The 17,311-nt window shown below is 43.2% G+C and overlaps 1 protein-coding gene across 6 annotated transcripts in view; it reads left to right on the top strand.

Annotated features, from left to right (window-relative positions):
- The first annotated feature begins 242 nt into the window (after nt 1–242).
- Nucleotides 243–17,311, top strand: part of LOC119436315 (rab GTPase-activating protein 1-like) — a 115,379-nt gene continuing 98,310 nt past the window's right edge. Inside the window, exons 1-7 of one of the 6 annotated variants that reach the window (XM_049656911.1) lie at nt 243–448; nt 545–672; nt 790–881; nt 4,498–4,586; nt 4,854–5,038; nt 7,971–8,088; nt 13,282–13,465. In XM_049656911.1, the coding sequence (XP_049512868.1) occupies nt 4,880–5,038; nt 7,971–8,088; nt 13,282–13,465 (461 nt within the window). In that variant the 5' untranslated portion in view covers nt 243–448; nt 545–672; nt 790–881; nt 4,498–4,586; nt 4,854–4,879. The remainder of the gene's footprint in view (nt 449–544; nt 673–789; nt 882–4,497; nt 4,587–4,853; nt 5,039–7,970; nt 8,089–13,281; nt 13,466–17,311) is intronic. The other 5 variants (XM_037703129.2, XM_049656923.1, XM_037703130.2 and 2 more) reach the window with 5 other exon arrangements.

Here is a 17,311-nt window from a genome sequence, read left to right as displayed (position 1 = left end):
GTCATATTCGATTATGAACACCATTTGAGAGGTCTTAACGCAAATACCAGCGCGCGAAGTAGTGCGAATGACCCTGCCGAGCAGTATCGCCAGCAGTTTCCAACGGCGCGACCTTGATGTGGCCCAATCCAGTTCGATCGCAGCGCCGCCACAGTATTTTTCCACGTCGGGCGCCTCACTGCAAAGCATGCGCCGCTCCAGCCGCTCGTCCCACTCGACCATATTCTAGTACACTCTAGTGCCATCTATCGCTTTTAGGGGGATGGTGATGCCCTAGTCTACTGCATCGCAGCCTAACCCTATTGCTCTGATTTTAATTTTCCCCCCCTTTGGCATGACCCTACTACATTGCTCTCGCGGAAACTTGAACCGACAGTTTCGGCGTGTGAGGCTACTTGCAAGCAGCAAAGACATCAGGGGCTGCCGTCGTTTCTGCTTATGCTGATGGGTAAGGGAATCGAGAAACATTGTTCAGGACTCGGCCACGATCGTTTCGCCACCGCTTAGCAGTGATCGTTGTTTATTAATGCTGAAACTGTTGCAGTTCCACATCATTGGTGCGTGTTGCTTTTACCTCATGAAATTGGTGAGAGCATACGGCGTCAAGGGTCATAATCACCAGAAAGAAGATAGCTGGAAATGGAGGGGGTGTAACATGCACTCAAATCGTCTGTACGTTTTTAGTTTCTTTTTTTTTTTTTTTTTAAGCAGTTGTTTTACATATTTCTTGCTGACGCTCCACGGATTATGCTGCTTGTAACACTCGTTCGTTCATTACGTTCATCGCAGGTAACTGCCGTGGATGTTTTGGCAGCGATCGAGTGAAAACAGTCATGTGGGCTAGAGCAGTCAGCTGCTGATAAACAGCGCTGTCTTGTTGTGTAAGTCTCCTATGCGGAGTCTGATTTCGCTGCATTGGTGTTTTGTGTTTCGTTTGGCCGATTGCTTTCAGCTGTGGCTTGTTGTCATATGTCATGTCGTCCGTAGTTAGTTGCAGTCTTTAATATCTATTGGTTCCCGATGAAAATTTGAGTTTCAGCAACATTGACGGCGAGCCAACCGTTTCAACGTTTGCAAAGTATTTTAGTAAAAAGAAAAAAAAATCAAAAGAGCACATTTTCATTTGCATCGCTGAATTTTAGGGAATTGTGTAGGCTGCCTATGACTTACCGTTAAAAAAAAATAAATAAATTCACAGTCGGCTATTGTACTAATGGCAAAGTTGTGTCTGACGACGTGCGTTTTCTTTTTATGTTCATTAATCTCAAGCAAGATTTTCATCAATTAAGTTTATCAATTAATGCTACAGTTTTGCACTATGATATAATTAATGTCTTGGGTGATGGCTAGGATATTTACTGAATATGGATTGGTTTTGTGTACTTAGTAATTATGTTTTTTGCTGGCCCATTCCCTTCCTAATGCTAATAAAGCTACCTGCTGTAATGGCTCAGTGACTATGTAGCATCTGCTGTTTAAAATGAGGCAGCCAGTGTGATTCCCAACCACGGTGATCTCCTTTCATTTAGGGCCGAACGCAAAAGAGCTTGTGCACTTGGTTTAGGTTCATGTTGAAAAACCCCAAGTAAGAAAAATTAATCAGCAATTGGCCACTATGTGTCATTTACAGCCAAGATATTAATACCAGAATATTAAATGCCATCGGTCAACATTTTAAAAGCTTCAGAGCTTCAGCAAATTTCAAAATTAACTGACTAAGGGAATAATCTTAACTTTTTGACCACAGCTGTGCAGCGAGGGGTTATTTCTGTTGGATATATCCATACCTGTGTTATCATTAAACTGTACAACCACATAAAAGATGTTTGTAATTTTTTTCATCTTGAGAAATTGTTAGCACACTGGCATATAATAAACTAAAAAATTGTACAACTGCTATCACTTTTGATTCTGAAAGTGACAGCTCATGCTCGAAATAGTTTCATCATATTGTAGTACTATTGATCGTAGTTTCTGAACGTGTCATTGGTTCTATCACTACAATCGTGTGAGATACTGCTTTGATTGCTGCCATGCTGCACATCTGGCTTGCAGAGCTGCAGGATGAATAGCGACATCATGTTGGCTGATTAAGCCACCACTGCAAGCATATTCAATCTAATTTTAATGCATGCCATTCTTATGTACATTGCAGCTGCTAGAGCAGCATTTTTTTTTTTTTTTTTCACTTGTTCTAGGCAAAAGGAGTATGTTTGAACCTAGTGAATGGGCATGCTCTATGAGGTAAAAAGTGTGCATTCAGTGGCCACTGCCTGTTTATCCGCTCTCTTCTTTTTTTTTTTTTTTTTTTCTAATGCAGAAGCACAAAGAACATAAGGCATTTGACAACAGATAAAGAGCAGGCACAAGTTTGCCTTTCATATTTTAGCTGTAGAATAGCTGTAGTATATCATTTTTATTTTTATTTTATTTATGAATGCTACAATCCCTGTTTGGGATTTTAGTAGGGTGGGAATGAGTCACAAATACAAAATCTTTACAATAAATTGGCATAGAAAATATACACAACTAATGCAGACGTTTAACATATTTGGCAAAAAAAAAATTCATGAGCCTTAGTATGGAGGCTGAATGAAAGAATATCAAGCAAGCAACTTAAGATCAAATGAAGGGAAAGCTTACTGGGGCCCTGCCACACATTTCATTCCATCCATTGACTAGTGTAGCATTGGCTTCATTGGTATTCATCACCATGGCTCACTTCACATTCCTGAGGTTGTTGGCTATGGGAGAGTTGGTTGGGCTGGACATCACATTTACCTTGCTGCTTCTCCATTTCGTCAATAAATCATATAGAACGGCCTGCCTCTCCAGCAACTTTTACATCTTCACAGCAGTGACCCATATGACGGCAACCTAGACTGCCAACAGAGTGTGTATTGTATACATCACACAACCTTCATTTGGGCCTCATCTCTGCAGTGGGCATAGTCTGTTGTATGATTTTTTATTAACAGTAGTCGCCATCACCGCACACTATCATCACCACTGCTACTCACCTCGTGTTCCCATGGCCATGAGGGATCTGAGGGAGAATTCCATCATGTCGCCTGTCGGTCTAGACACTGTATGACGTAATGCTGCTACACTTCACTATTTCCAGATTATATGGTGGAGACAACAACCTGCCATGCTCTCTCCTTGTCATGTCCTTACAGTTGGCATGCATTTGGTGATCGTGCTTCACTTCTAATAAAGCATCATGCTAAGCTTTTGTCTTTATGCACTTGATCAGCAAACTGTATATACTGTGATATGGACTGGCACAATGCAGCGATTCTATTTCAATTGTTTTCCTTTTTGCTCTTCGTCAGTGGTCTGAAGGGCACAGTGTCTACATTATCACCACTATTAGCCGGTTGTGAGTGGTAGATGATAAGAAAGGAATGGAATAAAAAAAAAGAATGCTTCTATCAGCCATGGTTTTCATTGAGATAAAAATGGAACCCATTGAGGCAGACCTAGCTCATCTAATGTTGGTTGATATTTAGCACTGTCATTGTGATAGTGTTGTTTGGACTTATCTTTTTGCCGTTGCTCACTTCTCATGCCTACCTTATGCAGCCACCCATTCCAAGGTGAAACTGGTGATTTGTCATCTACAATAAAAATTTTGGTATTAAACGAAAATTGGTGAAATGCCCATGTGCTAAGATTTTGATGCACAATGAAGAATGCGGCAGAGCTACAGCACTGCAATGTCATCGCAAGCTGTACCTGCACTAAGACTGAATCCTACGTGCTACAGATTAATAAAGATTAACAAGGGCAGAGGCCTCTCACTTGCTAGTTTTATTAGTCTAGAGTGCAGGGACATAAATGCTTCATTCCATGTATAGTGTACACAGGTGACATCTCACTCTTGAAGGGCAATAAGAGCCTACACAATGAAGTGGAACCACAATGCCTTATAGACAAGGTTTTATGTTTCACGAGTGTTTGTGTCGAAAAAACATTTAAAAAGCAACATGTTCATGATTACCCCACTACTTTTTCCCTATTATGGGCAACTCGATTCATGCCCATTGTGCAGGCATCACAGCAGCTAACTTTATCACTCAACAAAAGCACAAATTTCTTTAGCCAGGTCAAATAAATGTGCTAAGTTTAACTTGTAGACACAGTGCATATTTTTTTGTTTCGGACTTCTAAAAATTATAATGTATTTCAGCAATATGTAAGTTACAGTAAAACAAAGAAATGCTCTCGTTTTTGCTCTTTGTAAGTGCTTGTTCTGAATTTTAAATTCTAAATGCTCACAAGCATTTTCCTGGATTACTTCTACATTTTAATTCAAAAGACCAACAATTAAGCTACAATTTATGTATGGCGGTGCAATAAACCCCTGTTAAAATTAAGCTGCCAAGTTTCACCTGATCCCATCCTGACTGCATGCATTTGACTGCATTATACAAAGTGCAGTAGCAGCATACATTGCTGAGTATGCCCATGTTGCATCCACTGCCTCATCCGCAGGGCATAAAAGATGCACAAGCGCTACAGGACAAAAATGACTCTCTTCAATAGCCATGACGTGCATAGGACACATTTGCAGTGGCGCAATTGTAAGTACAGCTTATGTCTTAGGTCGCTGTGTTGCTTTTACAGCATTTGGTTGTTACAATAATGCTGTACTGCACATGTTTGAATGTGTTGCAACTAATGTTTTTTTTAAGACAAAATTTATAATCACAAAATATTAGCGCATATACTTCAAGAAGGATACTACGAGTAACATTGATTTTGCTGAATCTCGGACAAAAAGCCTCATCCAGAAATTGTCACACCCAGGTTGCAGAGTTGTGTGACACAGTTTGGTATGGTGTGTGCAGGGGAGGAGTCCCACTGAGGGAAGGTCATGGAAGAGGAGGCCAGCTCGGACTCGCTGGCCACAAGCGAGGAATATGAGCTGGTCTGTCCAGAAGCACCTCGGCTGAGTATAGCTGGCAATGGCAGCCAGGATCAGCTGCAGAGTCACTTAGGAGAGCTGCTAGCTGAAGGGTCTTCTCTGCACAAGGTGGGTGGGGAGCATACTCCTTCCTACAAGCAATACAGTAGAATGTCGTAAAACTACAAAGGGCCAGCAATATTTGCCCATTTATCACAAGTTCGATATACTGAAGCAACATAGCCAAAGTACGTAGCATGTAGACAGCTAACACAGTGTTTATGGCAAACAGGAATGAAAAAGTACACGTTCGCGCCACATACACGTCACAGTCCCTGCCTTCTTTTTTTTTTTTCTTTTTTCTCCCTCCTCCTTGCATTCTTGCAGCGCGGCATACTTCCAGTGACGCTTTTGCACGCGAGCCCGCGAGTAGTGGCGTTTCTTTCGTTACTGTGTCCACCATTTTGCAAGCTGCGCACAAGAACACCTGCATTGTCTGGCTGCTTCTGCGAAATGGATCCCTCAGTGCGCACACGTTTGGAGAGGCTGGCCCATCTCATGGATCCTTACTGTGATACACCACGCCTTTGTGCCACTGGAACTGCCATCAGACTAGCAGTATAAGTCAGTGCCAGATGAACACTGAGGTAGACGCAAGCGAATGAAAGAGCACGATCGCGCGCTGGAACACAGTAGAAAATTACATAGTTTCATCTCTGTGCGCGTGATTGCACGACGTGGGAACAAGCAGAGGAAACAGAAGTACATCTATCTTGCTACGGTGCGAAGTAAAACAAAGACACGCAGACAATAGGTTAGTATGTTTTTTATTTCTCTATAATTTAGTTTGTCTATTCAAGCAACAGATCAAACAAATAACTGATGTTGCCTTGAATAATTCTCGAAGTCGCATGTCACTGTGAGTGACGTCGCAGCACTGCCATTTACGTAGGTGCACTTGTGCAACTGATGTCGACTCTCTAGCTGGGAGTGCAGCGCCCACGAGGAGAGGGGCGCATGGCATTTGGTTTCAAATTTCAGCTCTTCTCGTGGCGCATAGTAGTGTAATACTTTGCAGACGCGATCGTTAGCGCGCATCGTATTCACTACTCTTGTCAGCTCGAAATGGCGACCTAGTGAAGGGCCCCTTAACAGAAGTGATGCACATAACACAACATCTACTACTCCTCGTGTCCATATATACATGGCACAAAATAATAAATGGAACTGCATTAAAACCAAAATGAAGATGTCAAAAAGAGGCATTTATTGCACTTGCATGGCTCAAAGTACAGCTTTATGCAGTCATACTTAACTCTTTCCTTATCATGCCCATAGAGCAGGGATCATATATGTCCCATACTCGCTGTGTGAAAAAATTTAAAACTTCCAGCGCTCCTTTGGATTTGTTGCCATCTAGTTTGTTGTCTATGAACTAAACTTTCGTTTCATGAATAGTTTTTTTTTTTTTTTTTTTTTTTTCCGGAGCTGCGGCGAGCTACAGTGGCACATCCTTTGATCGTGAAGATGGCAGACACTTCGGTCGCCGGGCCTTCGCACAAACGACCTTGTTCTCACAATTCTGTTGCGTCTTCAAGGGATTGCTTGGTTGCACCTAGCGGCAGTGACTCTGAGGATGAATGGAGTCATCAGATTTTAGTTCGGACAACGGAAGAGACCCTCACAACCACTAGGCAGTTTCCACTAGGCAGAAAACATTTTAATTTTTTTTGTAACTCAAGTTTCTTATGACCTAGCAGAACGTTGAAACTTCCACTTTTACCCGCCGGGGTGGCTCAGTCAGCTAAGGCGTTGCGCTGCTGAGCACGAGGTCGCGGGATTGAATCCCTGGCCGCGGCGGCCGCATTTCAATGGAAGCGAAATGCAAAAACGCCCGTGTGCTTGCCTTGTAGTGCAGGTTAAAGAACCCCAGGTGGTCAAAATTAATCCGGAGCCCTCCACTGCGGCGTGCCTCATAATCAGGACTGGTTTTGGCACGTAAAAACCCCAGAAAGAAGAAGAAACTTTCACTTGTTATAGGCAATTTATGTGAAAACAGTTTTTATATTTCATATTTTTCCTTTTGTTCCTTCTTTCCATCTTATCACCGTAACAATGCAAATGTTTGATCTATTTTTCAATAAATTTTGTTTTGACAAATAATATTACATGCTACGCCCTAACATTTAAAAAAATTAAAATATTTAAAAAGTACAATTATTTAGCTTTCGATTGATATATAGCATGACATTGTAACCATGGTAATATTAATAAAAATATCATTACTAAAACTTTCAAAAGGTGGCCAATTTTCCCATGGTAAGGAAACAATTAAGCTACTGAGTAATTGTTGCTTTCTGGGGCTGTGCAGATCTGATGTGCTGTCACATAAGCTGTCATTTCACCTAGCTTGCTCAAACATTCATCAATGCTCTTATGTTGTTAAGGAAAATGCATCAAAGTATTCAGGGCATTATCAGCTGCATGATGTGGGAAGCAGGGTCTTCTGGCTCCTGGGCTCCTACGTCCGTGTGTTTTTTGCACTACAAGAAGAAAATCTGCAAACATGTTACACCAACAAGCCCAAATGTCTACACTGATGGACTCACCCAATCACCAGCCTGCAGAGTTGCATTGAGGACCTCCTCAATTATTGTTTCTCTGGTGTCAGCCCTGCAGGTTTCCACATCATCATTAACGTTGGCATAGCTGTTTATATCCACAGCAATATAATTTGCTTTTCATGTAGCAATCGGACTCGCTTCCCCCTCCAAGTCTGCCGATCCGGCCTCTTGCTGACCCTAGTAGCAGGCGTTAGTAGAGGCTGTGGAAGTTTGGCTTAACCGAATTAGTAGTTCATGTTAAGCCATGCTTTTTTTTTTTTTCATTGATTTTATGGGAAACCAACTAATTGTTCACACATTGTTTCTCATATCTAAATATTCAGTTTAAACAGAGTCTACTGTTTTTTTTCGTCTACCATTTTAATTGCAAGTACAGCTCATTCATAGAGGCCGTAGTGCCATTTTTTTTATTGAACTTGTGCTTCGTTTCTCTCTAGGATTCAGCCCATAGTAGTGACGAAAAGGGTGGAGACGGTGAAATGAAAACCGCGTCCGAGAGTTCTCCAGAGGAAGCCATGCCAGAGCCCAAGCCAAGGTCATCATCACTAGAGTCTGGTACGGTATTCTTAATATGCTATGCTGCATGTGTTGAACCTTATATGGAATGATGCCTTTGATGTTAAACTTTCACTAATTTTACTTAAAACACAATGGGAGCTATGTAAATGTAGCTTGCACAAATGCTCTATGCTTCTTGGAGATTGTGCGACACACAGGGAATGGCAGTTAAAAAGGGTATATATAATCAACTTTCCATTTCTTGCATTTAAGTCTACATTTATATTGAAAACTTGAATGCACTGGTATCCCAAGCCAAGTTCATTTTGTTTGCCAGAAGAGTAGACATTTGGGCCAGTTGTTACGTTGTTAAAAAGTGAAAATTGTGTGAAAACACATTGGACTAAATGAGTAGAACAGGATACACAAGCACTAACTTAAACTGAAGGTTTAATGAAAGACCTCCACCCAGGTGGGCTGTGGCTCCCATTGCTATCGTACATAGTGTTAAAACATCACACACAATGCTTAAAATTATGTAAAATAGGACAAAGAAAAAGGAAGAAAGGAAACCTTAAACATCCAAGAAAAACAATTTGCAAAAGTACTGTTGCATGTCTTACACCCGAAATGCCCTATCTGCACCTAAAAACAACTTCTTTCTGTCAAAGAAACAGAAGGCACGCAGCCAGCCCCAAGCTAAGCATCTCTGCAGCCTCAAGAACCTTCTGTTGCATCTCTTCCTTAGCCTCCTGAAGAATGCCCGTGTCTTTAAATTCAGGATGGCAGCTCAAGCATTGCAATGACCTGTCAAATGAATCCTGCCAGGAAACGAAAGTGATGCTGCATGCCCCCTTAGCCAGTTATCAAGACAGCGACCTGTCTGACCAACATGCTTTTGGCCGCATGTCAGTGGATTTCTATAAACCGCAGCAGTGGTGCACAACATAAATTGCCTTATATGCCTAGTTGTGCACTCTGGTTTCTTGTGTTGGATTCTGTCAATTCTGCTGCGCAAACTGCACAGTTTGCAGGGTGCAGAAAACACCACCTGCATGCCATATTTGCTTGTCATCTTCATTAGATTGTAGGATGCATGATGAACATAGGGCAGCTCCTCCAGCTTGGCCCCCCCCTAAAACATTTTGAAGATCTGGCAGACACCTCAGCCTGAGGTGCCTCCTTCTTGAACTCCTTCAGTGGGGTCTCAGCCACGCCAACAAGAAGGGCAGCTGGGAAGCTGGCTGCCTTTAGGGGTCCCGCCTAGTTTGCAATGCTGTCGCAAATTGCATGTGGGCGGGAATTAAGCAACGAACATTTTAGATAGGAGCTTGTGATGCCTCTTTTTACGAGTTTCGAATAGGATGATTCAAACGGCAGAATTGCCTTTTTCGAGCGTGGCTGGTGGCTGGTAAGCCTAACACAAGTGATTGCTTTGTTCAAAACTTGATGTAATTGCAACCTCCAGTAATTGCAATCCAGTAATTGCAAACTTCCTTCATTTGGCAGTTCAAGGGGGGAAACAGCGCATAGAACATGCATGAAACTTCTCTAAAATGCAGTTAGAAGCATTTGCCGCGCATGGTTATTACTAGGAAGCTGCAACAAAACAAGAAAGTCGTCCACATATCTAAACACTGCTTTTGCTTTGTCCTCTGTCGTAATGTTCGAGAGCTCATGGTCAAATTTTACAAGAAGATCTCTCATAAAACTGGGGCCACCGAGAAGCCAACACAAATCCCCCTCTTTTGGTTACATAATTTTCTCTTCTGAGCAACCACAGTTGAACACAGATAGCATGTTAGAAGTACCAAGAAGCCGTCCATGGAAATTTCATGGTTGTTCTGAAACTGTATATGTAGGTCCTATGCCCTTTATCACGTCTCATGCAGCAACAAGAAGTTCTGCAGGCGGTACTGAGCACAACAGTTCCTCGATATCCACAGAGAAATCAAAGTTCACACCCTGTAATCCTTTCCTAAGGCAGTCCACCACGCTCCTTAGAATTGTAGTAGCTTGATTTTTCTACAAAGATCGTGTTAGATATATTCATCCTGAAATCTGTCACTCAGCGTGACTAATTTTGCTTTCTGATAGCAGAATGTCAGCACAGAAAGGCGCACTCAGAAGTGATGCAGTTCGTCACACAGTAGTTTCTTCTTTTGTTTTTCAAGCAGGGTCAACAATAGCTCGGCCCTGATGTCAGGCTGTCGTACATTGCTTGACATGTTGCACGACAAGCTTCTTGCTTCCAAGCTTATGTTTACTTAAATTGTTTAATACACACTGCCATTATTGTGAAGTGCTGGCCTACAGTGGTTTTTGATGCTTTCTTTATTCCTTCGTTTTGCTTTTTAAAACAATAACTTTCTTTACGACTTCCCCCACTTTGCAATGAGTTTCTTGCTTCTATGCAATGCTGTGACCCCATAGATGGCACCATAATTCTTAATACAAAGCATTCTTTGCCTTCTCCAGTCATTTTGCGCCTGTGCTCTGTCTGGTGTCGTCTGGTGCCTCTTCAATAAAAAAAGAAAACATGTCTGGTAGTGGGATTGGAATGGAGTCCCCCAGCTCAGCAGGCAGATGACCTACCGCATAATTTTTACCTCTTCATTTTAAACTCCTGCTGTCCCTTTAGTCTGTAGCGTGGGGTGTAGAAGTGTCGAAAATTTTGTCCGTAAAGCAGTGCAGTGCTACAAGCAATGCATCAGTTATGCGCAGTATGTTTTGGTGGGCAGCACACATGCAAGATATGTTTACAGTATGCTAAACTCAAAATAATATAGGTTACAGGAAACTATATTTCTTTTCCCCAAAGCATCTCATGAGGTAACCAACACCTGACTTGTTTGCCAAAGTCACCATTGGCCTCAGAAAAAGACTTAGTTTAGGCATAATTGTAGTTTCGTGTTAACCGCAGTGCTGTACACAGAAACTGTCATTTTCTTTTTTTTTTTTTGTAACTGTGACTTCATCTTATTTTCACAACCCTGTCTGCTTTCTTGTAAGTTTATTTATTAGAACGTTGCAACAGTTTCAAATGCTTACCTGCCAAGTCTTCCTAATTAGCTATACAATGGTTTTCAACCATTTTGTATGGTAGTATGGCTGAGGAAAGCAGCTCTTAGAAATCAGACTTGCTGATTCTTGATTCTCGTGCACCAAGACCGCAGTCGGCACCATTATCATGGTCATAATAAGTAAATAATGTGATTTTAGGGCTGCCATTTCAACTACACAGCTAAGAGAATTTTTGTGTGCCATGCTGCTGCCACTTAAAGGGACACTAAAGGCAAATTTAATTCAAACTAAAGTGATAGATTAATGCTCGAGAATGTCTAAGGCATCAATATTATGGCGAACTAAGTTTTATTAATCAAGAAGTTGAGGTAAATGCAGGACACGATTTGCGACTCACCCGGGACATTCAAGTACTAACCTGATGACGTAGGCACTCCTCAGTATAATTTGGTCACTAGTACTCAACCTCTCGTAATACTGTAAAGATCATTGCATTGCCTTATAACACAGAAGAAAATGCTACTGGTCCAGTTCTATTCGATGCCTAAAAAAAAACAACTAATTGATGTTACCCCTGACAATGACGTGGGCAGTCGAAAGGTTTCATTTTCGCTCAACTCTGCGCCACCCGCACTTTCGCGTTTCGGTAGTTTCGTTATCGCATAGTGCTGCGCTGGCTTTGCTGACTCGTGAAACTCACACAAACTGCAAGTTGCAGAGAATTCCACGTCCAAGTGATGTCGCGGGATGCCCGAACAGTCCACGCCACTTGACCGAAAGCAGCTGCAGTAGCAAATTCAACATTGTCTTGGCTCGGTTTCTCCATGGCGGCGTGTTTGCATTTTGTGCAAAAACTGCAGCGCCGTTTTTTGGGCACCGTTTTACTCACCGATGGCAGTAAAGGGCGGTGATGGCATATGCAACGTTACCAGTCCATCACTTGGGGGCAGGCGAATTTACCTGTGCTAAAAGTATTCGGACCCTTCAGACGCGATTTTCACTTAAACTGTCTTTTCTTGGCACATTACAAATGCTACAGCGTTTCTAGAATGGTATTTTAACAGTCCTCGTTGACCTAATGTTTACCTTTAGTGTCCCAATAATCGATTGGGGCTCTCGCCAAACATGACACTGTAGATAGGTGGCCTAATGCATGCATGGCCTCCGAGATTATTGGCGTCACACAATACCGACCCATGCCGGCATGTGCTGCACTGACAATCTTGGAGGCCATGCCTAATACTGTACTTCTATGTAGTGGCTCTTCGTAAACAGCTACGCTGGTACTGAAGTATCTTGGAGGTACATGTAGTTTAGTGGCTTCAACGCTAGTGTGCTCACTACCCCGCTGAGTCTGGCAGCAGCACGGCTTAAGAGTGACTGTCTTGGTGGCATTATACTTTCTTATCTGCTCTATTATTTATGATGGTTACAATTATTTATGATTATTTTTCTGATCGTAGTACACAGATAAAGTTCACTGCTATTAATTAAACAAACAATAAGTTGCTCAAATGACTAGTGTCATGCTTGTCAATTTAAAAAAAAGAAAAACTTTTTCTGTTTGCTTTCTCTTTATGATTGCCTACACCCTCCTCACTGCTTGTCAAATTTCTCCCTAAGTCTCAAATCTGGAATTTGGCAGATATGCAAATGTTGCTAGGTCTAAATTTGCCATACATGTATTAAGCTACACTTCATTTCTCTCTCTTTACTCACGTCTATTTTGTTCTATGGCAGAGTCTGGTGTCATGCATTGGAGCACATTCGTTTCATCTGGCAGTCAGTAAGCTGGTAAAAAGAGAAAAAAAAACAAAAAAAAAAACAAAAAAACCCTGCAAATGCATGTATTCTTGTTTGTGTGCCCCTTGACATGAACTATCATTCTACCAGGCTTTGAGAGAGGCAGACCTGTGGTCAGAAATGATGCATTTATTTAGAGTCACACACACTATTAGCATTATTATTAAGATGCACTATTGCACTGTGCATGGTCAGAGGAGAGGCTAATCTGCCAATGCAGTGATGAAGTCATGACTACTGTTATAGGCTACATATTACCATTTCAAATCAATGTATTTAGGACATAATCCTCTCTTGTTATACCTGTTGCAGTTTTTATGGTTTGCTGTTTAACAACCTTCAGTGTGTAAATTTTTCTTCTTAAAGCAGCACCGTGAAGACTGAAGTGTCAACTTGAATCAAGTGTGATTGATATTGTGCTAGGTTCCGAGGTGCTTGGCGGAGAGCAAGCCTTTGAGGATGTGGCCTACCTGGGCTGTGCAGCGATCAATGCTCCACGAAGTGAGCTGGAGATACAACGCAACATGGCCATCCTTAATGATCAGTCCGCGGAACAGCACATTCAAGTGGCACTAGTAGTGCCCCCGGACTCGGAAGGTGTTGTCACGTGAGCATATATTTCATCTCTCTTTTTGAAAAGAAAGGGACACTAAAGGCAAGCACTCTCAGGTTAGGCTGATAGATTACATTTGTGGAAATCTCGAAATGATTGGTCAGGAGACAAACATTTATGTGGGGAAAAAAAATAACACTTCTTGCTGTATCAGTGGTCACCACACTTGCATCAGCAACACAGGCACCCACCCACCTTAAGAAAAGAAGGAAGAAAATCACTTACTACACCACACTTGGTCACCAACGATGCAACAGAGAGCTATTCTGAAGTTTGATTGCCATCCATCTTCCATCTGATGCTCATGCTAATCTTGTTTTCTGATGTCGGTAGGGTGGCACATTCAATATTTTGCAGGAGTAATCATAAATCGAGCCTGGCTTTAGCTTTCTCATCAGTGTCCTCTTGAGTAGGTGGTGTGGCATCTGCATGGCTCTTAAAAATGGTCAGTGCAATTTTCATTGTGCCAGCAGTCAATGTTAGTTTTGCACCGTATTTTCTCATCAGCATCTATGTCCATCCCATTCCACAAAGCACCCACAACTTGCTCCAGAATTTCATACAAATGCTACAGACAGGAGACTTGGGGTAGCGAGCTGAAACTTCTGTTCATAGGGTAAAGTGTATACAGACAGAAGTTGTTTTCATAAATGATGTTGGTGCGGGTCACCTTTTCAAGCGCAGCCGTTGCTACACATGGCTGCCCTGCTTTGAAGGTAACCAGCCATGTGTGCACAGACTGGGCCAGCTGAGATGGCATGGCTTCTTGCGCTGTCTTCTTGTGTGTTTAGTACTGGAGGCTGCGTAATCTCGCGTTTCAGAGATGCGTTGAAGCGAGAGGCAGACGAAGCATTCGTTCCCCGCTACCTGTGCTTTTCATGATAATGTCGTCCCACTGCGGGCGACACTATCAGCTACAAGGGTGGAGTGGACGCGAATGCATGGCTGGCTTCACTTCGTACCACTGATGTGAAGATATCATTGACACGGCATGAAACCATATCTTTCATCACTGACTCGCAAGTTCAACGAAATATTTAGTTTCTCTCATTCATATTTGTTTTTGTTTTTTCGATTGCCCGATAATTCGGAAAACTTTTGCGGCCAATTCTGTGGAAAAAAAATTTAACGGCAACTATTGTATTTATTTGCATAACAGATTGAATTTCAATATAATGAAATTTAGATATAACAAAGCAAGTTTCCGATATTACTGACTTCCTTTATCTTAGTTTAACTGTAATTGGGTTCAGATAATTTGTCACTTACCGATGATTGTCAAACAATACCTGCTTATCACAGCAATAAGCAATTATTCTGGTCATTCAAGACTGAGAAAGGCAGGTTGGCTCATAAGCCACAACTGCTGAGCAGCAAGCTCACAGCCTCAGGAGTGCTATGCCAAATGGAGCAAAATCAGATTTTCCGTTAGTTGTGCAGTGACAGTTAACACAACTGTTTAGCTCATGATCAGAATTTGCCTTAGGACTGAGCTGTCAATTAACCTATCTACAAGAAAGAGATACAGTTAAACCAGGATATAATGAAATTGACAAATTCCCGAAAAACTTCGTTATAAAGAGGATTTCGTTACATGCAGGTTCGGCACGAAAATTCGAAAAAGAAACGCTTACCTTATTTACTCGATTCTAACTCGCCCTCAATTGTAACGCGCACCCGTTTTCCGTTTTCGTCGAAGCACTCATCCTTGGAATGTCAAACCAGGTACCGGATGCGTGGACGCACGTCGTTTTGCACAAGCGCGAGGCATCAGAAACGAAGAGCGAGCATCACGATGGCGTCGTAGCGTCGTATAGTGTTACAGTAGAACCCCGCTGTTACGTTCCCGGGGGCTGCGTTTTCCCGGCTGTTACGTCGTTTTCAGCCGGTCCTGGCACAGCTCCCATAGAACCCAATGCACTGGTAACCCCGCAGTTGCGTCGCAACTGTGGGACCGTTTTGCATCATACGTTGCGAACTCCCCCCCCCCCCCCCCCCCCCCCCCCCGCGCGTCGGCCCGAGCGGCCATTTTGACTTATCATGTCGCGTGGCTTGGTGGCTTGACGATGGCACTGGCCGCCCAAAGTGCCGGGGGCGACAGCTATGACGTATTTTCGGTTTCCGCCAGCAAAAGTATGGCCCTTGAGATCCGTATTTGCTATATAAAGATGGTTTCTATGACGCGTTGTGGCCCTAAAATTAGTTTTGGCTCATAGATGTTCCGTATAAAGTCCAAGGGCGATAACGCAGTCGCCGCGCGCTGTATGCTGTATGTGCGAGTGAAATCGTGCGAGGGGAGCCGACGACTGCGTCTAAATCTCGCACGCGCAAGAAAAGCAGGGAGGAAGCGCGCCTTCCTCTGTTGCATTCGAGGCACCGGCGAGGGAGCGAGGGGGCAGGGATAGCGGGGCGGCGTTGTACTGTACTCTGGCATCAACTGCGTACTGCGCGTTGGGGCAGAAGTGTAGGTGCCTCAGCGGCTCGTAGCTTTGTGCGTGCTGTGTGTTCTCAGCGCTCAGTTTGCGTTGAAGCGATAGACAGCAGCACGACGGTCACTTCACTTCGCTCGCTATGGAGCTTCGTTATAAGCAGGTTTAACTGTATTGGGTTCTCTAAAAAAAGATAATTATCAGAATGCAACTGACTGCAAAAGCTTTTTAGAGCATGGAATTTAAGGAAAAAAGTACATTTTGTTGTATCTTTGCCACTGAACTTAGAATTCAGATGTGCAGTGTGATTGGGGGGGGGGGGGGGAATTATCCCAGGAAATATGCACTACACTTTTCAACACTCTTAGGAACGATATGTTAGCAGCAATTAAATTTTTCTTTCATGGATCCCTGTTCTTCGAAAACTTTTGTCGTTTTAGGCACGTACATAGTTTCAGACAAAGTTGGCTCCTTTTTTTCTGAAAAACACCGTTGTAAACGGCCTTGTCTCTAAAATGCAGGACTTTGTTAAATTTTATTCCTGGTGTCTACCATCAATACAACTTTCCTCACAAGTGCATTGTCAACTCTCGCATGAGAATCTGTGAAGGTACATGGGCACCTATTTAACATGTTTAAACTGCAATGTACTTGACTTCCCTTTGGACAATGTAGTTTTATTACAGTATAGACCACGTATAACGTAACCCATGGGTTCTCAAAGTGGGTTCCGCGGAACCTACGGGTTCCGCAGGCCCCTGCTCGGGGTTCCGCGAGCCACTGATAAATTTTCCCTGGTCCCGCTGCCGACAAGTGTCTAAAACGGCGAACACGAGGTGTGCTTGATCCAAAGAACCTCCATTACCCATGCCCGAGTGTCAAAAAGCACATCACAGTGCGTAACAGCAACGCGCGAACTGCGCAATAAATACGCAAGCAGCTTGTAGCCACCCAACCTCTGAGAACGGGCAGCGCGCCTAAGCTTTCGCACTTGAATCTCGGAGGCCGTAACTTACCACCATGCGCCTTTCTCCTATTTGTAGATAGGGTAGGTGCCGATAGCGTGCGCACTAACCTATACGTTGATCGGGAAAAAAAAAAAAAACGCGGAGCACCGCAAATGCACGCCGCAGAAGAGCAAGAACGGCGTAGCGTCCAACCGAAACGAAGCGGCGCAGTCCGCATCGCCGTGGTCCTCAGCGGCAATCGTACGCGGCACGTGACTGACAGCAACGCCGAAGCGCTTCGTGCCTAATTGTGCCTTTAAAGCCTTTATTCTTGCGTTTATAGCCGCGCGTAACACCGCGTTGGCGGCTAGCCGCGTTCCTCCGTAAGTGCGTAGTCGCTATCTCTGATCGCGTCGATAACCACCGCAGTTTCGTCCGCAGCGGTTGCGGCAAATAGTAGTTTC

Source organism: Dermacentor silvarum, chromosome 1 (genome assembly GCF_013339745.2).
Source record: "Dermacentor silvarum isolate Dsil-2018 chromosome 1, BIME_Dsil_1.4, whole genome shotgun sequence".
Taxonomy (NCBI): domain Eukaryota; kingdom Metazoa; phylum Arthropoda; class Arachnida; order Ixodida; family Ixodidae; genus Dermacentor; species Dermacentor silvarum.
The sequence above is the reverse complement of the archived record's forward strand: the minus strand, read 5'-3'. Positions and strand labels throughout refer to the sequence as shown.